The sequence below is a fragment of the Saccostrea cucullata genome, unplaced genomic scaffold, assembly GCF_032062105.1.
Source record: "Saccostrea cucullata isolate Sc308-1 unplaced genomic scaffold, CSIRO_AGI_Scuc_v1 ctg2518, whole genome shotgun sequence".
Taxonomy (NCBI): Eukaryota; Metazoa; Mollusca; class Bivalvia; order Ostreida; family Ostreidae; genus Saccostrea; species Saccostrea cuccullata.
The window spans coordinates 21,878-45,080 of NW_026924945.1; the positions used below are offsets into that span (position 1 = coordinate 21,878).

The 23,203-nt window shown below is 33.2% G+C and overlaps 1 protein-coding gene across 3 annotated transcripts; it reads right to left on the reverse strand.

Annotated features, from left to right (window-relative positions):
* Positions 1-8,018: 8,018 nt before the first annotated feature.
* Positions 8,019-22,276, reverse strand: LOC134267676 (serine/threonine-protein kinase Nek11-like). 3 transcript variants are annotated; one of them, XM_062749891.1, is made up of 12 exons: positions 22,132-22,276; positions 19,787-19,948; positions 19,218-19,364; positions 18,779-18,857; positions 18,280-18,353; positions 18,056-18,184; positions 17,776-17,851; positions 17,349-17,472; positions 16,485-16,658; positions 15,400-15,549; positions 14,446-14,509; positions 8,019-9,577 (listed from the first exon to the last, which is right to left on the reverse strand). In XM_062749891.1, exons 1-12 carry the CDS (start codon positions 22,209-22,211, stop codon positions 9,376-9,378), a joined length of 1,461 nt encoding a protein of 486 aa, XP_062605875.1. In that variant the 5' UTR covers positions 22,212-22,276; the 3' UTR covers positions 8,019-9,375. The 3 variants fall into 3 exon arrangements, with proteins under 3 accessions (XP_062605875.1, XP_062605874.1, XP_062605873.1); XM_062749890.1 differs by having other exon boundaries at positions 14,446-14,530; XM_062749889.1 differs by having other exon boundaries at positions 8,020-9,577; positions 14,446-14,530; positions 15,295-15,549.
* Between the last annotated feature and the right edge of the window lie 927 nt (positions 22,277-23,203).

Here is a 23,203-nt window from a genome sequence, read left to right on the forward strand (position 1 = left end):
CTTGACTATTCATTTTAAATGTGTCTCGAATAGCCCTTGTTTTCCAGCTTCTCACAACTGAACTATGGGATGAAAAGTGGTCAAATAAATTGTTATCAAATTATTAAAGATTCAATGATTTGAGAAAGTCAATCCTAATGGCATATGATTTCTATGCTGTATGTTATCGAGCTGATGGCATTATTTATTGAACGTCCCTCGTATGCTTCTGTTTTCAATAATTCAGATGTGAAAAGGGGATGAATTAGACAACAAGATGATATGTACTGATCCCTGCTGAAAATACAGATTACAGTTGCAGAATACAACTGCAGATTTTTTGGCTCGTGTTTTTACTTGTACTGTAACTTATTTTAGAGGAACTGAGATTAATTCTGTAATACCCATAGTATCCTTTCTGTCATGTTCTGGTGGGAGTGAAAACAAAATTTTAAAACATGACAATTTTTATTCCCATTAAATAAAATCAAAACTTAGAACATAAAAATTTCTAATGATGAATTTCTGTAAAATCTTTTGTCAGCTTTAAATGTCGACAAAATCTTAACAATTGATTAATTTCCATTCTTATGTTGACTGGATATTTCCTACTGGACATAAAATACACCACAGAGTCTGATACGTTTGTGTCATTTTTGGACGGCAGAGAAAGATAATGATGACAAATTGACACCTTTTGCAAGGAAGTCTAAATTGTTCAAATCATGACCCTCAAGGGAGGAAAGGGACTACACCAAGGTCAAACTATCAAACTTTATATTGGAATACTCCCGGTATATAGGGACATATCTCTATTTGGATCATGCGCCACGGATCGACAGAGTCTGACGCATCTGTTTCATATTTGGAATTTTAATTTTCATTGAAAATGTCGTTAATGGAAGTCTAACAACCAAGCTTTATGATAAACGTGATGACTGTAAATTTTCAATCTTCAACTTTCCTTACTTAAGCAGCAATATACCTTCATTACCTACATACTGGTTTAATGTCTCTCAGCTGATTTGGTATGCGCAAGAGCATACTCTACGTTCTGATAGTACACACACAAGGATACTGAAGTTGACATGATGCTCGAGTTTCTAATTGACAATATCTATGTTGTTTTTGCAGACCAGGTCTTCCAACAATCTATTTGAATTCCCATGGGTACCAGTTGCGCCCCTATATCAGCAGACCTCTTTACGAGGGGTTATCAAAAAGTTCGTGGACTGAGGCTATAAAATTAGTACTATGCAGTCTGTGCTTTCAAAATTTATATGGAACATAAAACAAGAAAAAAATAAAGACATGTTGAAAAATTTAGCCCGATACGTTCATTATTTGCCAAATTATTGTAAAATGAAAACGACATTATATGATCACCCGGCGCTGTCGTCGTTTATTTTCATGACGTCCGATAACGTCATTGGTTTTTTCAATGTCCGCTTCTTCTACTTCATACACTTTTTTGATGAGATTCCCTGGAGCTAAGTAAGGACTTAAACCTGCCTTGTTTGTATGACTTTACAATGTCATGAACAGTGGATTTCAATGAATATAATATTCTAAATGGATTAATACACTGGGAAAGATCCGAATTTGATTTTGCCGGCATATTTTGCTTTTGGGAGTTTAATATCTACAACACATGATTAACGTCATTTTTTGACGTGATTGATTTTTCACACCTTGACTGCAAATCGACATTAGCTGTGTATCCCTTTTCTCTTTGAATATATTTTGACATTAAAGACAAGAACTCTGGATGCATATTATTTCTCTGTAGCAAGTTTCAACGTATTTTAAGTCTATACCAGTTTTTTCAGGGGCAATACTTTATAGAATGTTGGAAACGGAAACCCCTCCCCCCTTTTGACGTCATTTTCAAGGCCTCATTTGTTTGGACATTCCGTGTAAAATTTACCATAACATTTCATAGAACTTTCAGAATGAAGTGAAAATTTTATATTTTATGGAACAATTGTGTCCCGACACAAATCTGTATTAACGGGAATTTTGGATGTCAAATGATCATATCAAAAGAGTTTTTCTTAGTTACACATAGGTCGCAAAAAGGTCGTGTACGAGGTTGCGCCGCCTGGACATACCATTGCTTACAAAAACTTTACTTATTTATTTAAAATTAAAATTTATGATTCATGGTTTATTCTATAGATAGAAAAGATAATGCTAACTAAATATTTTAAAATTCAATAATGTGCCTTAAGCGGTTTTAATTTTATGACGCTAGTCCACGAACTTTTTGATAACCCCTCGTATGTATTCGTATGAAGCAGAATTTCTCCAAAATCTTATGCGTGAAAAGAAGAAACACTTGCTGTGGCCTTCAACTCGACATTTAGATATATCGACTACATGTTGTCAATAAACAATGGTAATTTCCATTCTTATGTCGATACGATATATCCTGGTGAGCGAGTCTGAAACATCTGTTTCATACTTGGATATTTTACTTGAAAAAAAATGGTTATCTAACAACCAACGTCTATGATAAACGGGATTACTTTAACTTTTTAATCGTCAACTTCCCTTACTCATGCAGCAATATTATATATAATACCTTCATCACCTACGGAGTTATTCATATCAGTTGGTTCGACACGCTTGCAAGAGCATGCTATGCGTATGAACAATTTCTAAAACAAGGTAAATTATTGACAAGCAAGTTCATGAAACAGGAATATCAGTAGTTTCGATGAAAGTCATTATTTCGTAAGTTCTATGGCCAATGCAATGATCTTGTCAGCAAATTTCAATTTATCATTGAGTCAAATGCTGACTGACGTTTTTCATACTATGTTAGCCCATTATTTACACCACAGGCACTTGTTTCGGAAATAAATTTTTAGCCCATAGTATAATAATAACACGTTATTATTATACTAAGGGTTAAAAATTTATTTCCGAAACAAGTGGCTGTGATTTACACACAAGATTTTTCCGTTATATCCCATTCATGACAAGGAGCACACGGCGGGTGTGACCGGTCGGTAAGGGATGTTCACTCCTCCATGGCACCTGATCCCACCTCTGATGTTTTGGAGAGCCGTGTTTGCTCTGCTCCTATTTTGAATATATCTCCATATCTTTCATCCGCAATTTTTTTAAAGTTTTACATTGGACAATTTAAGATTTAGAGCTCTAAGATACAATTTTTAAGACTCTTCCCAGGAACCAAAATATATTTATAACAATTATCTCGAAAGAATAAGCAATTCAGAATGGCAGTATCTGTCATGGCTTTATTTTGTTTAAGATAGGGTCATTACATAATGAAACAATGCTATGAAAACAATGGACAATGATCAAGTATTATTGCAAAAATGAGTAAGTATAATCCTCAATATGGCATTTGGCGCCTACGGTTTGCAGAACACAGCTATATGTGCTGACAACCCTGGAGGGTAAACAGAAGTTGCCAGCGATGGCTTGTTGCAAAAGGCGGGTGGGTGATCAAAATCGTCGAGCGGAGAGGATGTGTGCGCAAGCGCATTTAAGACTTGGGGAAATGCAATTATTTTGCGAACATTTCCAAGTTATGTGGATTTATTTTATTTTTATTCGTTTCAAATACATGTAGCCTGACTTATCACGTTGGGGATCCGGGTTATATTACTTTTTTTAACAAAACCAGGTCCATAAATATTGATTTTATTACCCCATTGCTTGTCGTAAAAGGCGAACTTTAAAAGGGGCGGTCCTTCAGATGAACCGTATAAACCGAGGCCCCGTGTTACAGCAGGTGTGGCATTACAGATCCCTCCCTGCTCAAAGGCCGTAAGTGCCGAGCATAGGCCTAAATTTGCAGCCCTTCACCGGCAATGGTGACGTCTCCATATCAATGAAATATTCTGGAGAGGGACATTAAATAGTATACAATCAATTAATCAATCAAATATAGACCTATGTTAGAGTTGGCGTAAATTGAGAAAATAATGCATGTATATCCATATAGTAAGGATTCGGAAACCCCCAGGGTTGAACCATAGCACCATATTGTGAAACTTCAGATCAAAACAAGGAAAAGTATAGTTATGTGCTTAGGAAATTAAACAACAATGAAAAACATTATTTAATCTTAGGAATACGACTAGTTCTTCGCTAGAACTACAATCTACATTCCCGTAAGTTTCAAATTTGGCCAGTCTAACATGCTAATGCATAAATATTTTGAACGAGGCTTCGATATCAGTATTGCATGTCTGTCATAGGGACCACCATAGAATACTTGTATCTAGCTAAATTAATGGAAATTTAAAAAATGACATTGTGAACGACAAGCTAAACCGACAATATAAGACACCAACCTCTGACCGAACAACAGAGGAGTTTACAGTTGTCTGAACATTCCAGGTTAATCATATTTACAACGTCTTTCCACTGAATTCAGAAGCATGCATATTAATGAACGCCTTTAACACCGTACACTTAATTGTTTCTGACAGTTTATTGTTTCTGGTTTTTTCCTGTATGTTCTGTTTTGCACGAGGTGTTCTTTTAATGACAAGTTATTTTTGGTCTACCACTTATGTAAGGCTAAAAACGCAGGAGTTGGCTCTAGCAAATTTTCCCCAAAGTAAGCAGTGTTGCACTTCAATATCATATGAAGTAGATGATCTACCGGTATTTAGTCCATATAACAGAAAGGTGCGTGTATTTTGAAATACATGTAGTAATCAGTTTAATGGCTATCAATTTGCCTCTGCATGTGCATGTCTTATCTATCAGGAACTGTTCTTGAAAAATCTTTTTTGCCCGATTGCTTATTCGCATTCAGGACCAATCAATAAAATATGCATCACGGCTCCTCTGTTTATCAACAATCTTTGCGAAAGTGAGGGGACATTAAATCTCATTCGTCTGTCTAGCTGTCAGTTTAGCTGTCTGTCAGTAAAAACTTTAACCTTGATTACAAGTTTTGAATGAGAAAAGGACTTTAAGGTTCATATATAGTATACAGTACCTATGACAAGACCTTTTTGAAATACACTAATGATATTTGACCCAGTGACCTTGCCTTGAAGGTTGACCTTCAAAAATGTTGACATTGGTGTGAGGAAAAAAAGGTGTTCATATTTAACAAGTGTATTATATGTGAAAATGCTTTTCCAAATATGCTATGATGTTTGACCTCGTGACATCGACCTTAAATTTTTACCTTCTCTATAAAATTTTCCTTGTGGGTGATAACTTTTTAAAATCTAGGATTTTTTATTTAATTCTTGTTACAAAGCCTTTTTTGGGTGAACAATGGTTTTTAATCTCACGATCATGACCTTTAATGTTGACCTAGAGAACTTCTCAAAGTTTAATCATTGTCCGTCCGTCCGTCTGTTACACTTTGGGGTATCCATCTCTTATCTGCAACTCCTCTTATTCCACTGAATGAAATTTAATCAAACTTTCACAGAATCTTTGTTATGTAATTTAATACCATTGTCCACCTTATTTTATTTTTTGATCCGACACATATTTTGAGTTGTCACATAGCAAAACATGGACACTGCATCCTTTCTATAATTTTGAAGGGTACACATCTCTTATCTGCAACTCCTGCTATACCACTGTATAAAATTTAACGATACTTTCATAGATTCTTTATTACATAATGCCATTGTGCACCTCCTATTTTATTTTTTGATCCTGGTCTCCCAGAGCAAACCATGGACTTTGCCATATCAATATATATTGGATGCGGAGTTATCATGTAGTAAACTCAGTGCTCACAATAATCTAGTATTAATGAAATCGAGTTACGAAAATGATGTAAATTATACTCAACTGAAATTAAATGCGTTTTAAAGATGACAAATCATATGCATTGACTTTCGTTCAACGAAAGTAATGCCTCCGTTTGTACATGTATAATCTGACACCGTTTCTAGCGTGTATATCTTATAACTTTGGTCGTAATTTTTACGCCAGAAGTGATATAGCTTTATATTTTTGCACGTGTATTAATTTTGACAAGACCTTTTGGATTACGTGGTATATATTTGACCTCAAGGAAACCCGAGAAAAAAAAATAACTACGGTATATATTCTTACATAAAACATTCTATTCATATTTTAGTTAGATGAGGTCAGGATCTAAAACAAATATAAACAGCACTCCGTGGAAATACAAACATATTAATAACATGATCAATCATGGCAAAGTAATTACGATGTAAACTACTAAATGATACGCCTATGTCCATATATTATGATGACAAAGTCCATGTTTTGCTCTGGGAGACCAGGAATAAGTGCCAGATCAAAAAGTAAAATCGGAGGTGCAGTTGCATCCGTAACTCCTCTTATACCACTGAATAAAATTAAACGAAAGGAGATGGGTGAACATGACGAGAGATAAGCCCATAGCGCAACAAACATGTAGGTCAAAAATTAAATCTCGATTATATCAAAATTTTTCTTAATATTTCACCTGTATACTTTATGTAAAATCTCTACAACTTGCAAAAATCTCATGAAAATTGAAGTTATTTGCCTATGAAATATTATACACACACGAAAGAGGACACAACGAGTCCTTTTTTCACACTATAACACTATTTTTTTATACATTTTTTTTGAAAGGTAGTCCTCAAAGTTGGCATAAAACATACATATTTTGGTTTCCAAAATTATGGAGCAATGACCCACTATACCTTAAAGATATAAGTTTATGCCATAACTTTCGTATCTTTTCGAGAAATACTTGAAGTCCCTTAAGTCAATGGTCATATCACAAACATGATTTAAATGCCACACTTCATCAGGACTTGTGTAGCATAGTGGTTATCAACAGAGAGTGCAAATCAGGATTTTTGAACCCAATGGATACCACATTATTTTTCATTATAAAAGAATAAATTTTAACGAAAAATTTTCCTCAAAACTTTTTGTTTATCATGAATTTACAAAAATCAGTGATGAGAATGCTATAAAATCACAATTTGAATGATTTTTATATATCTAAAGCTTGTGAGTTTTTTGCACGTTAAGTTCACCCATCTCCTTTCAGAGATTCTTTGTTATACAGTGCCATTGTGCACCTCCTATTTTACTTTTTGATCCAACACATATATTGGGTTTTCTAAAACAAAACGTAGAAACTGCCATTCTTTCTATAATATTGAAAGGTACCCATCTTTTTCCGCAACTGCTATTTCACTGAATAAAATTTAATGACATTTCATTGAATTTTATTACACAATGCCCTTGTGCAATGCCTATTTTATTTTTTAATCTGACACTTATTTCGGTTCTCCCTGAGCAAAACATGGACTTAGCCATTATAATCAGGGGGGGGGGGGGGTGTTATCATTTAGTGAGGTTAGTGCTCACATTACCTCTAGTTGGTTTTTGTGATACCCCTCCTAATTTTCATTTCTTAATACACCGTTGCACAAAAGTACTAAAAACAAGCAAGATAACATTGATAATGTTGTTATGAAACAACATATTTTCAACTAGTATTGGCTTTAGCTTTAACTTCTGGAGCATAAATCAGTATTCAAAAGTAATTTTTTAAAACACTTTTCACCAGCCTCTTTTGTGTATCATCCTTGAAATATGTTCAACCAAAAAAAATCATCAAAATTAGGCCATAATAAACAAATTGCTAGATTCTCATCCGAATTTTTTTAAAAATCGAGGCGGGCGGGCGGCTTTTATTTTATATTTTTTATTTGATCAATTTTGAAGTTTTTTTTATTGACCTGGTCAATTGGTGTAATTTTATCTACGATACCCAAATAAAAGTCATAGTAAAGATTCAATTATATCTCTTACTTCACATCATTACCAATCTTTTTCAACCAATGACCCTTGTTTAAAATATATACGCATGTATTACAGCAATTATCATCTTTTCAGCTGTCAAAATCATGTCGACTTTCGCGGGATTTAAAACAAAAGTAGTATGGTAGATGAATACCGATCCCGATCAGAATTAAGACGATGAAAAACAGAAATAAAAAAAATTCATCAAAATTATTTTTATTATGGCCTTATTGACAAATTATATATTTCAGCAAACTGAATTTTATACCTGCTTAACAAACCTGCTGTATGGTATACAATAATAAACAACTTTGTTTCATTGAATATGGTTACATGAACATATGGTTTGCAGCTATATATATATCATTTAGTGGGACATCACCATATTTACTGAAAAATATTGTTTCTTAATGCCTCCTTCTAACATAATAAAATTCTTCACAAAAAATATATACTGCATTGGATTCATTTATACCATGATTTTATTAAGTTCAAACCCTGCAACTTTCTGTTTTTCTGTATAATCATACAGCAAAATTTTGATTAAATTAATGATTATATTCATGAGTCTAGACAGGAAACATTATTGCATGGTGATTAGAATGAACACAATAAATGAGACAGAAATGAATGAGCTTACACTGTAAATATAAAAATAGTATTGTAACTTGGCAAAAACATTAACACTGGGAAAATAGGTGTATAAATAAGACAAAAAAGCTTGTTATAAGAATGATGAATACAAAAGCTCAACAGAAAAAATAAAAGGTTTATGGAGGATATAATGTATATGGTAATCTAAGAATTCACAACCTCCTCTACTATCTGTCACTAACATACAATCTTGTAGGACAAAGCCAGCAGTAGTTGGACATTATGCAAGAGAAAAACACGCCTCAGCAGCACACACATTTATACACTCTGTAATACAGTGTACATGTATCATAGATAATACTTATTGTTTGTTTACAATGCTTTGTCAGTTTGTTTGTACACATTTATACACTCTGTAATATATCATAGATAATATGTATGGTTTGTTTACAATTGGTTTGTCAGTTGTCAGTTTGTTGCATCCTTTTATACACTCTGTTATAATATTATGGTTTGTTTACAATGGGTTTGTCAGTTTGTTACACACTTGGAATGTATGGCTTTCTTATGTGTCATATCACAGATGAAAGATGCTCAAACATAGTTTGAACAATGAACAGGTACATATAAAACTGAAGCACTTAAAAACAATAATATTGTGAGCTGCATGGAGTCAAGACACAGCTTGAAATGTAATTCTGGACGGTTACATCATACTCAAAGGTCATTCTGGACGGCTACATCATCTATTTCTCCATCTGATGACAGTTAATAACCACATTTCTTCTTAAGTTCTTGATAAATAGTCATTTCCAGATGTCTGGAAGATGGTTTTTCCACAGATGCAAGAATAAATGTATAACATTCATTTCTCTTGATACCACTCTGGCAACCCATGTTTCAGATAAATTCACAATAGTGAATACTTTTAAGACAGTGATCAAGAAGACAGTTGAATTGGCCTCAGTTAAAAATCACACATTGCAGAGTGAGAATTTGAGATCCTGTGGGTCAGAATGGGATTTTAGCCTGCTCCTCCAGAAAGAGAAGCTGGTCCACGAGGAAGCAGTCACTGGGGTTCTTGACAAATTCTCGCAGACCCTGCATGATGGTTTCCTCTGAGTCCACTGAGGAAGTCTTCAGGTACCGTGCCTGTTTCAGGTAATCATACGCCTTCTGGAACGCCTCCTCGCCCAAGATCCTCTTACACTCCCTTACAAGAAAATAATGTATCCAATAAATTACATGTTTTGTCTTTTTTAATTATAAATAATGCAATTTTTTCGAACTTCTTTTGAAAAGGTGCCATATTTTTAATATCAATTTGACAAATTAAGGACTTTTTAAAAAAATCTGTTTAGTGTAGTATTCAGAAACTCCTATATATGGGTAACAACCTGAACTGGGCCCAAAGACGTTTCAAAATGAAATAAATTTATATACCAAGTTAATTTTCCCAGAGACATTGAAAAATCTCCAGTAGACACTGTTAATTTGCTTAATTTGAAAATTTCTTTTATTTTGTTCTTATTTTAATGTTTTACCTATTTCTACACATATTTCAAAAAAAAGAAAGAGAAATGCTTGAAAACAAAGAAGTGCACTGTGTTAATGTTAATTATTCTTACATATTGTAAGCATCTTATTATGCATAATCTGGAAAGTAACATTGGTTGCCACAGTTTGAAGATATGATATTCATAATCCTCAGAGTTGAGAGGTCAAGGTTACTGGAGTCTTTTATCGTCAAGGGTCCTAATTCGGTGGGGTTCCTAAATCGGTGGTATTTCCCGTTGGGCACGCGCGTTTTCTTATAGTGCGAGATCTGACGTCATCGATTTTTGCGTAGTGATTGTAAACACGGAAGCTTATGACTCTGCGAAAAAAAACTCGAAATGTCAAAGAAAAGTGTAAGTAAATAGCTGTTATTGTCATATTAACGTAAAATACCATATTTTCTTAATGCTAAAAATATCTAAATGTAATTGCCTTCTAAATATAGATTTTTAAGCAATAATTAATCGAAATACATACTGTAGACGCAGCTTACCGTCTGCGCCTTCAAGTCACGTGACTGTCATGTGGCTAGCATAATTAAGTAGAAATACAGGGATGTCCAAAAGTTAGTGTCTGTTATATGTTTTTGAGTGTTTTGACAAATATAATTGTCTTGGTTTATTGTTAGAAATTAAACAATTACATAGAAATTAGTTCAAAAATCTAAAGAAAGCTAGTAAAAGTATATATAGTATCATGTGGAATGAATGAATGAATGATTGAATAAATAAATAAATAAATAAATAAATAAATAAAAATAAATAGTAAATAAATAATTTTATTTCTTTATAGATTGCATCAGATAAAATAACAAAAAAATACAGACCCTACTCCCCAACGTCTATGACAGATGCCTATCATGCAATTAAGGAGCATCGAATGTCTGTATGGAAAGCAGCTAGGGTATACTGTGTTCCGGAAACCACACTGAGACAAAGAGCATTGGGGAGAGTTGACCCTGAAAAATTAACAGATTTGGCATTCTTTCCCAAGAGGAAGAAGCTGCATTGGTTGAACATTTAAAGGTAATGGCCAGTTGTGGCTACGGATACACCAGAACAGAAGTGGTAAACATGGCCTCAGAATATGCCTGCAGTTTGCAGAAACGTGATAGAAATCATCCGTTTTCAATGAAATGGTTCAAGGGCTTTATGCAGCGGTGGCCAGAGCTTAATGTTTCAAAGCCTCGAGCATTATCGGCTGCCAGGGCAAAGTCAACTTCGGAAGAAGTAGTCTCAAATTACTATCATGAATTAGAAACCATTCTTAAGAAGTACGACCTAGTTGATAAACCTCAGTGCATATACAACATAGATGAAAAGGGGCTACAAACAGAACACAGACCACCCTGTATTGTGGGTTCTAAGATGTCAACAACACCTGCTATAACATCACCCAGATCTTCTACAGTAACTGTCATAGGTTGTGGCAATGCGTTAGGCACACAGATGCCTCCGTATTTCGTTTTCCAAGGGGCTCGAATGAGACAGGAATTGATGGATGGTGCATCGGAGGGCGCTCAAGGCACAGTGACAGACAGTGGTTGGTCGAACTCTGCAGTCTTTCAGACTTACTTATCTGAACATTTTCTTAAATATGTTCAAAGACCGAATGAAAACCAACCCATCCTCATTCTTTACGATGGACACAAGTCCCACATCAATCTAACGCTTGTTGACTGGGCAAAGCGACACAATATTGTTTTATTTGTTCTGCCTGCCCATACCAGCCATGTTCTTCAACCTCTTGACCTTGGATGTTTCGGCCCATTTCAAAAAATCTATAATGCAGAATGCCATAAATTTTTACGTGAAAATCCATCTTCAAAAATTACAAGATATAATATTTGCTCGTTAGCTTGTAAAGCTTATGCACATGCGCTTTCACAAGGAAATTTGCAGTCCTCATTTCGACGCGCTGGAATTTTTCCATTGGATAAAAATGCAGTGGACAGTTCCTATTTTGCACCATCTGTAGTTTTTTCCGCAGCAGAACAATGTCCAGATCAAGATGCAACTTCTTCGACTTCTTCAACTCAAGCAAAATCAAGCACAATATCTGATCCTAAATCCTTCTTTAAGGTACACACAAATCCTATTTTGAACAAAACAAAATCTGTTCTTACTGAAAGAAGAAACATTAGCAAAGTTGTAAGTGGTAAACCAATTACAGAAGACGGTGTTTTGCAAGAAATGAAAAATTACTCTGAAACAAAACAAACGTCAAAAAGAAAAGAAAAAACTACTTCTACATGTTCTACACGTAAGGAATTATGTGGAAAGAAAAGAAAACACAGCATTTCCAAACAACCTGAGTCCTCTGATATCGATGATACCGATGATGAAAAAGAGAAATGCTGTGTTTGTAAACACTTTTGGCCTGAGGAGATTAAGGAATGTGACTTAGTAGTTTTTGTAAAGTGGGCTCAGTGTAGCATTGAAAAATGTAACCATTGGACCCACTTGCAGTTTTGCTGTAAAACAAAAGTAATAAGACGTGGGGATGAATTTATTTGTCCCTGTCACAATAAATAAAACTTGGATAAAATTATAATTTATCCCTTTTTTCATTAATACAATTTAATATTCGTTATACATAAGTTTATGTCTGTGGTTCGTGCTATAAGGGTAAAAACTTTTGAAAAGTACCATACCACCGATTTAAGTACCTCAACAGTTTTGCTTACGTAAACAACAAGGAATTAAGAAATCGCGAGAAAAACAAATTAAAGTTTTTTAAATTAGATAATATGGATATAATTGATTAAATAGAGAGTCCTTAAGAGGTTAGTGACATTTGTTTTATTTTCAGCGATCTCGTTAACATTATTTTATCACGTAGTTGGTTAATACCACCGAAATAGGTTCCTCGAGGATACTGTGTAATCTTCAAAAGCTTTTCAAGTGCTTTTAAGTACAAGTCTTCTTTTTATGTGGAGTTAGACAGGTGAATGTATTTTGAATTAACCCAATTCTAATTGATTACCAACATCAGTTTAAATAAAAATGTCAGTGCCTAATTCTTAACTTGAATAAGTCATTCCAACAACCAACAGAATATTGATCACTATAAAGTAAATCTAGGAAAGTTTTCAAAGAAAATAGATGTCTTTACTTAAATATCACCTGTGCCTTCAAGGTGTAACATTTTCATTTTTACAATTACCTTGATATTTCAGAAGTGCTTTTAGATGCATTTGTACTTTAATGCAAAGGATCTTACTGAATTTGAAAACAAGTTAAAACCTTTTTTACAACTACCTTGATATTTCAGCATTGCTATTAAATGCATTTGATGTACATTAATGCATAGGATTTCACTGAATTTTAGAACAAAAGGATTTTACAAAACAAAAGTTTATATTCAAATATCAAAATCTGCATTAATTGTAAAATCAGCTTTAAAATGTTTGTATGCCTACTTTATAGAGAACATAGAATAGTACAAGAGGCCCGCGGGCCTTATAGGTCACCTGAGTATTGTGTAACAACTTTCAAACAATTAAATTTGGTCGTGTTTTAAACCAGAGGCCATGAAATTCACAATTCACAATTTTGAAAGAGGCACCATTGCTTATCATAATTATTAACTTAGCATGCTTACTCTATTTACTTAATACCCAGAGGTAAATAAGAGTAACAAAGAGAAAATGCACTTCCACTTTATAACCAGTTGTGTACCTCACCCCCAAAGGAACCACTGACCCAGGGCCCACATATTTCAAAATTTTGCAAATTTTATCATAAAATGGTTGATTAATAGGAAAGAGCAGATTTCAAAGCATTAATTTATTTTCAGACTATGTACCTCCCCCCCCCCCTCTGCTCTGACCCAGGGGGCATAAAAACCACTTTGCTGGATGCCTTTCTTCATCATAAATATACATACTTGGATCATTGGCATAAAACCCAGAAGCAAATGAAAATACTTTCGAAGAATAAATGTATTTTTACTATATAATCTATAGAGCCCCGCCCTAACATCAGAACCCCTGACCCTGGGGCCATAAAATTCACAAATCTGGAAGAAGCACTCCTGCTCATCATAACTTTGTACTTAGTTAGCTTATTTAATACTCAGGAGCAGAGAAGAAGATGTTCAAAGAAATAATGCATTTTCACTATATAATCTATATAGCCCCGCCCTAGCACTAGAACCCCTGACCCTGGGGCCATGAATTTCACAATTTTGGTAGAGGACTCAATGCTCATTACATTCATGCCAACAGTTTGACTGCTTGATGTCCAGGAGTAAAGAAGAAGATTTTTTAAAGATTGCAATAATTTTAGTGGTTTTGGCCCCACCCCTCAGGCCCCAGGGGGGCAGGGACCATGAAATTCACAACTTTTGTTCCCCTTCACCCATAGATGCTGTGTACCAAATTTGGTTGAAATTGGTTCAGTGGTTTCAGAGAAGAAGCTGAAAATGTTTAAATGTTGACACACGACACACGACGCACGACACACGACGACGGACGAAAACGGATAGCAATAGGTCACCTGAGGTGACCTAAAAATAGATTACTTTGTCAGGTTTTTGATTTTTTGTTCCCGCACAACAGGTCCAAATGCACCAGCTGCCTTGTCATCTGCCAAAGACATTGTAGACTCTGAAATTACACAATAAAACATGATTAAATTTTCCTTTGAATAACAGAAAAAAAGTGCAATTATTATTTTCAGGACATTAAGACAACATGAAGCAAAAGGTTTTACATGTATTATAGCTGAAGGTAAACTCCTACTTCCACTTCAACATTGATAACTAGTTTCATTTCTTATATTTCCTCTTATCTATATTTTTTTCTAAATGATATGTATTAAATTTACAAGTCTTTTCTTGATATTTTAAGCAAATTTGTATATCTTGTCCAAGCATTAGCCCAATACATAAAATAATTCTTCATTAGATTGATTTCATCAAAGCCTTATAAAGGTGTCATCAGAGTTAGCATTATCCACCAGCTCATCAAGTGATAAATTATGTTATGTGGTACTGTACTGTAGTTTACCACCAGCTTAGTAACTATTAATCAGAATGTATAAATTTTAACTAAGCAGGAAATAACAAAAGAAAACTCTCTTCTATTTTCTTATATTATCACAGAATTTCCTTCTAGACAGAGGCATGATTGAAGACTATCAAGTGAATGTAAAGTACATGTACTTTGCAGTATACATTTCTCACAATTTCTAGCATTTCATTTTAAACAATCTGAATTTATGAGCAATTACACCCTATTGCTAAATTTCTAAATTTTAAAGGTCAGCTTTGAAAAGTACTGCATAACAGAAGTTAAGTAGAGAAGTTGCCTTGTTTGCCATTTAATTTGAATACATGAAATATAGCTGTCCAATAAACTAGTTCTCTGACCTGCATCATCGCCTTTGGCTAACACATCCTGCATAATATTGTATAACTGGTCCTCATCATCAACAAGAGTCCCCAGATTTGAAGATGCCCTAGATTTTTCTGTACCCTGATAAGGAGATGCCTTAGATTTATTGGCTTTTACTGTCCTCTCTATGACAGTTTCTCCAGCTTCATCCGATTCAGAATCGTCTCCAGAGAAATCATTATCAAACTGTGAGTAGTAGGTGTCAGCAAGTTCAGGGTTCTCTGGTATTCCTAAACAGTAAACAAACAAATCTTACAGGTTATGCTTTACAACAATGTTGTGTTTCAAAAAGGATTGTGAAATTCAATAAATCAGCAGATCCAGGGGGATAATGTGAGGGGCATTATCCCTGCATCTACTGAGTATTCAATCTATTTGATAAAACTTTATAAACACTCCACCAAGTCAGTGGAAAATAATCTTTCATAGAGATCCACTCTTGGGCAGAAAAAATATCCTAGATATGCTCAAATAATAATTTCACTTATATGTAAATGAAAATCAATTATACCTTATTACATAAACTTAAGGTCAGACGAGACGTTCCTCAATATCTGTTTTGTATATCTTCGTAATGTTTGAAAAATATTCTAAATTTCAATAACATTCTGATTTTTAAACCAGTTTCTAAACGTTTTGAAAAGATCCAAACACTTAAACATTTGAAATTGGAAAATTATTTTTTTTCCAAAAAGGATTATATAAGAAAAACTACCCCTGGTATATGCAGAAATGTAATTTTTTGTGTAAAAAATCAATACTTAATGAAAAACTCTTGGAAAATTTTACATTAAGGAACTTAAAATAAATGCATGTACAGATTATGAGTTTTCTTTTATAAACTGATAAAATTTATTGAAACTTTAAATAACCTTCAACAGTGCCACTGACAAAATTAAAAATAACATATTTATAATAAATAATTTCAATATTGGATTACATTTATAAATAATTCATAAAAAAAATTAAAAGGGCATATATAAGTTTTAAATTACACATGTACAACAAGAAAAAGAAAGAAATTTCATTTGCAAAAGAAAGGTTATACTGACATTTTTCAATAAGAGTTTGGTTAGATTGGTGCAAAGAAAAGTGTGAACAATGGGGAGATAATCCTACAAAAAACATAAAAGATTTCAGAGAAGATATTCTTGGTAGGGCTTACCATCTTTAAAATCTAGTGAAGAATTTCTGATGTCATAAATCATTTTATCTTTGAGGGGGGTTATAGGTCGTTCATCAGGATTACTAACTGATCGGGGGACAGTCAATGTTTTGGAAAGGGGCATGACTATGTCAGCATCATCATCACTTTCTTCGTCATCTTCGTTAATCAAAACTGAAAGAAGACATGTGTTCTTAAAATCAAATACATGCTTTTTTTCTGAAAAGGGCAGGGTAACAAGTTTAAATTTTAAATGTAAAGTTTCAATAATTATCAAATTATGTTGTATGCATTTCAATTTGATTTCAGTTTCATGGCTTAGATACTGTATGGGTATAAAACAGTGCAATTTAGTGTTCATTTATAGCAAACAATCACAGTCAATTCAATGTAAAAGGAATGCAAAATCACATCAAAGAAATCTAGCATCAGGTTAGTATTTTAACTGAATATTTATGATGTTAAAAATGACAATATAAAATAAATGAATATTTATGATGTTAAAAATGACATTTTAATACCTTTTATTACAAAAATTAAGTATCATATTAAGAGTGTTTTTCTTTAATTTAAATTTAAATTAATGCTTAACTTTCTGAATATAAAATGTAAAAACACTTTGTTAGGTAAGGCACAATGAACATCACTGTTTTACCTAGTTCCTCTGTTCAAGAAAAAACATTTCAGTTACACTGAATGAATTTATTAAAATTTGACATTTTTATATAGATTAATATAAAAAAAAAATAAGTGTGAATTCAAAATAACTGTTAATTAAATTATTCTACCATCTTATTAATTTGTTTGAGGATTTTCCTGTGATTTTAATTAGGTAAAGTGGAATAGTGCCACGCAAACACTCACTGGGTGCAGTGCGGGACCCAAACCGACTCTTCTGACCTTCAGCTGCTATAGTAGGCCCTCCCTTCACTGTCAGGGCTGCTTTAAACATCTCCCCCTCACCGGATCCCCCAGCCCATGCAGGCACCTGTAAAGATTAAAAAATTCTCATCTTATTTTAAAAAAATATATACAATTAATTGCAATAAACTGCATATCATATACAATATAAAAAGATTTATTATTTCTGCATAAAAGACGTTTTATTAAATATCCATTAGATAGATACAGAAAGGCTATAAAAAATAGTGATTGTACCTTACTGGGAATAATATAATGAACATCAGTAGCATTTCAAATGGTATACATGTATTTCTGATTTCTAAAATCAGTATTTCATGTGGTTTATTTTGTATTTCTGAAATCAGCAAGTCTGTCCTAGTTTACTCACACTGGATTTATGGAGAGTACTCTGTATTCTGGAGTTTCTTTCCTGATTTTCTTTTAATTGCACTTTTGCCACCTCTCTGAAAAATTTACATCAAAATTAGAATTTCAAAATCCTCACAATGAAAAGAAAAGGAAATAATAGATTTATAGCAGATACCGGTACAATATATTGTAGCTATTTCATAGATACCAAAGAAGTCTGCTTTCATCTGTTCATCCATAAAAACTGATAGAGAAACAGAAGTAATCACACTGTCAAAGTTAAAGAAAAACAGACTAACCTGAGCCTTTTAGCCTCCATATCAGCTTGCTGGAGTTTCCTTAATCTCATTCTTTCTCTGGGGGGCAAGTTTTTTAATTTCACCTCCTCCTCCCTGGACTTTAAGTCACTTAAGTAAGACTTTTCCGTGCTGGCAAAAAATCAAATTGATTCCATTTTAAAAACCCAATAATTCCAATACACTTAACACTTACAAACAATAAATATAAAAGCTTTGGTCCTTACAGTAACTTTGCAATATCTTCAGCATCTCTGCTACTGTTTTCTTGACTTTTGGCATGAAATTCTTTTGACAGTTTCTGAAAGTAATGACTTGCAATAAATGAAAGATGATAAGATTACCTGACAATTAATGTTGATACCAGACATTAGTCCATTTTTACAGCATGTAACAGTTTTAAAACATTTATTTTCTGCCTTCTGGTGCTCAAAACAAATCCTTCAAACACTATACTGATTTATCAATTCAACTCTTATACATGTATAGGGAGTGTGGCATGCTAAGTCTAGGATTTTTATGAAACTTGGCGCACATTTCTGAAGTGATATATGAAACTAAAATCCATAATACAATGGTTGCCATGATCAATGGTTATCACTGCAATGAGCAAATGTTATTTTAAATATAAATCAATACCTGTCTAAAAAAAAAATGAGTTTTAAAGCTAAAAAATATCTTAATGCATACATTACAGTACCTTTGCATTTGCATTACTATCCTTACCGCAATATGGTTCTTGATCATAGGAACTTTTAACAAGTCTGTAGCTGAAGGTCTTTTATCAGGATCTTTAGACAACATTCTATAGGATGGTAATAAAATATTATTATGAATTCATACCTTTAATTTAAAAGTTTAAAACAGTAAAACACACATTCAAGAAATCTTAAAGCTTTGTCTTTTAAAAATATAATTTTAATTTTTAGGCAAGTATTTCAGTATAAAAACTGAAATTATAGACTGTTTCAGAATAACTGTTGTACTTCTAATTTGGGAATATGATATACAAAATAGTTTTGTAAACTTGACATAATTGCAATTGCTAAAGAAATGCCAATAAAATTACTTTATAAAACTCATATAAAATAACTTCACCGAAGTGTAACAACTCTCTCTAGAAAAAATTCATAATATATTATAAAAGGTTTATACAGGTGCTTACAGTTTTAATACGTTGTTTAGTTCTGCAAACTTATCAGGTAGTTTTGGGACCTCTCCCTCTACAATCTTATACATTACTGCCATCAGACTCTTCCCATCAAAGGCATGCTCCAGTGTACACATCTCATATAGTATACAACCTATAGACCTGTAACAACAATTTTATACTTTACCAAAAATCAGGAATTGCCCTTCAAAATAACAAATCTCGTAATATACTGAGTCTAATATACTGTAAATCACTTTTTATTCGCGAGAACTTTATTTTCATGTAATTACGCGAGACTGTGTGCTCGCGAAAATTTAATTCTAGCGTATAAAAGTATTCCTTAAGAATATATAGAGCAATAACCACAATTCGCGAAAAATTTTGTCTCGCTAATCAAGAGTCAATGACTATCTTGCGAAAATAAGGTGTCGCGAAAATTTAGTGATCTACAGTACCCAGTAATGATCCACACTATCAACTTACGATGACTACATCAGATAAAATAACTTAATATTTTGACAAAATAGAAGAAAATTACATTTAATCATCATTCATGAAATATTGAAATTTAATTTGCCTACCAAATGTCTGATTTAGAATTATATCCTTCATGCTTTAACACTTCTGGACTCATATAATAAGGAGTTCCTGTGAAAGTTGACGCTAAATCTGTGGTACCCATCAAGATTCGTGATATTCCAAAATCTCCTATCTTAATCATATTTTGTCGAAGAAAAATATTTCTGAAAAACAAAATAATTATATACAAAAAATATAGGTAATCAAAGATTATGAAGCTCACCTTGACGAATGTTGTCAGTTTAAGTAATGCAAATCTCACATCATATTTTCTTAACAGTTAGTATTTATCCTGACAAAATATTCATGCAAGTTCTGATTAAACAGGTCTTAAAGTTCATTGGGTATTGACCTGTTCCAAAAATTTTAACCTGGTCACTCGTTAAGAAAATGTACATGTAAGTCAGATCCAGCATCCGAAGCAAGTCTAGTAGTGTCCATCCCTAGGTGCATCATCCATGCAAGTTTGATCCAGGTAGGGCTTATAGTTACTTTGGAATGGACCTACTCCAAAAACTTTAACCTGGTCACTCGTTTAGAAAATGTACACGCAAGTCAGATCCAGCATTCAAAGCAAGTCTAGTAGTGTCCATCCCTAGATGCATCATCCAGGCAAGTTTGGTCCAGGTAGGGCTAACAGTTACTTGGGAATGGACCTGCTCCAAAATCTTTAACCTGGTCACTCATCTGGAAAATGTAGGTCAGATCCAGCATCCAAAGCAAGTCTGGTAGTGTCCATTCCTAGATGCATCATCCATGCAAGTTTGGTCCAGTTAGGGCTTACAGGTTATTTGGGAATGGACCTGCACCTAAAAATATAACGCTTATGCCAATGCGGGGGGTATAGCATAAGTTTATCTCGACTTTGTCGAGGTGAGCTAAAAATATTCAACATGTCCCTGATTGAGCGACCATCCTGATTTCTCTGTATAGTTCAAAATATTACTAACTGTACAATCCTTTAATAATCTTTTACTACTACCAAACAAAATGGCATATACAAAGTGACCTACACTAAATTGTTTTGCCAACCAAATTAGCAGCATTAATTAACATCCCTTGATTCTGAAGATTGCTTTATTGTGGAAGAAGTAAAAGAATATGCTAGGAACACAAAATTAGTAAAATTTTGAGGTGGCATCCTAAATATACAGAGAAATAAATCTAGGAAAAATATGCATATTTGTGCACAATAAATATACATTTTTTCAGTGGGTGGCTCATTAATTTATCATATGTACTAGGAACACGTGCTTTTGTTTATTATGTGCTTATAATCGCGACAGTAGCTATTGGTCAGTATTTAAAGGCCGATACCTGTTAAACAGGTGAACAGGTATTCAATTCAATCATGCTTTTAACTCATTCGAAGGCTTTGCTTTGCGACATTCACACCCACCCACCCTCTTACTTCACCCTCTTACTTGTATTTTGTTTAATAAAGAAAGTTTAAAAAAAAAAATGTTTTCATCATAAGAAAATTAAAAGTTTTGTACACAACAGATTAATTGTCAAAGATGGAAAACAATTTGCTAAGTCGCTCTAGATAATTTGATGTAAAATGGAACATAATAGCTACATATAGTCGAAATGTGTTTACAGATAGTTCTAACTTACATTTATTTTGCATAGGTTTGCATAGGTTTTACTTAAACTATTCGACTAATTGTACATTATAATTTATGACACTTACGTAAGTTTGTGAGAATGAGTCCACCATTCATTTTGTTTACCTCGCAACTGCTGCGGACTTACAGGTTTCCATAGCTTTTTCAACATAAATCGATGTTGTTTTTTATCTATGGTTTTCCTGGGCGGCTAGGGAAGCATAATTGTGTTCATACATGTATTATATATTATGTTTTTAATTGGTGAAGTAAGGACATATAAAAGGATTGTGTTAAAATGCATTTTTATACTGTGATGTGTGATTAATTATTTTTTGATATATTGTAGAAGGAAGGTAGAGAGTCGGTACCATTGAAGACTTGTGTTTTGTAAATGTATACGTCTAATAAATATTGGCAAGCAAGTGCTTCCATTCCTATATAGACAAGTGTTCTTGTTTTGATTGTAAATAATTTATGTTCGTTTGAGTGAAACGAATTAGAACATAATGTAGCTCTCTGGTTGTCCATCACAATTTTAAATAAAACTACCGTAGATGCTTAATTACATTCTTCCAAGTATAAATGCAAGTGCAAATACAGTATAGGTATTTGAATAAAGCATTCATAGATGTGCCAAGCAAATGCTTAAGTTTTCTGGATATCCCACTTGTGAATAGCTAAAACATATCTTAAAGTCTGTAGCTTAACAAAAATTATTATGCAGGAGGCCTTAATACCTGGTTTTTAGATCCCTATGGAGAACACGCCTCTGATGCATGTAATGGACTGCTAACAAAAGTTGAACAAACCAGTCCATTATCAACTTAGAATCCAGCTGCTGTTTATTCTTCACACATTCATTTATTTTACAATCCAAATCACCTCCCTTTAAAGCAAAGAATTACAAGTGAATTAATTATTGCTGATGTATATTTATAAAATTTCTATTGAAAATTTCATTTAACCAAACAGATTTTAATACATGTAAGGTAAATAAATTTTAGACTAAATTAGACAATACACGTACAGTGAAACCTGATATCTCAAACTTGAAAACTTTGAAACTGTAGATACTAGATTCCTATTTATATGCGAGGAATTAATTATTGTATAAATTCACAAGAAACATCACTTGCAAAATGAAATATCACGTTTTTATTTATATGTAAATTCTCTCGATAAACAGTCCAATCGCGAATTATTATTCTCACAATTTGCCATAAAATAGCCATTTCGCGATAAAAGTTACTTGTGAAAAATGAAATATCACGTTTTTATTGGGATTTATATGTAAATCTCTACGAAAGTTGAACAGATTTATGATTATTTTTTTTGTTCAAATTTATATGGAATGGAACATTTATAAAGTTACCTCACAATTTGCCATAAAATAGCCATTTCGCGATAAAAGTTACTTGTGAAAAATAAGGATATCTCCTTCAGGACTTTCCTAATGTGAAAAATTAATATTATTGAGAAAAACATGTTGCTTAACGAGGTAAAATACGTTTTAACGCAGCGTTCAGGCACGTCACAGTACCCTTGACTGCCGATGAACACAGTGACGTCACAATTAAAAAAAATTGCTAAATGTTTTGATCTTGGATACCTAGTATCTATAGAATATACATGTTGAAAGCTGGTATTTCTACTATTTACCTGTTTTTAAAAAATATTTTTTTAATTAATGAACAACTTTGGAACATGATTTATTTTGAGGTATCAATTTCGTGGTACATATTCATTAATTTTACCTTGTTTTATTTCAATTTATGAGTTTAAAAAAAAAACACTGCAACCAAAAGTAAA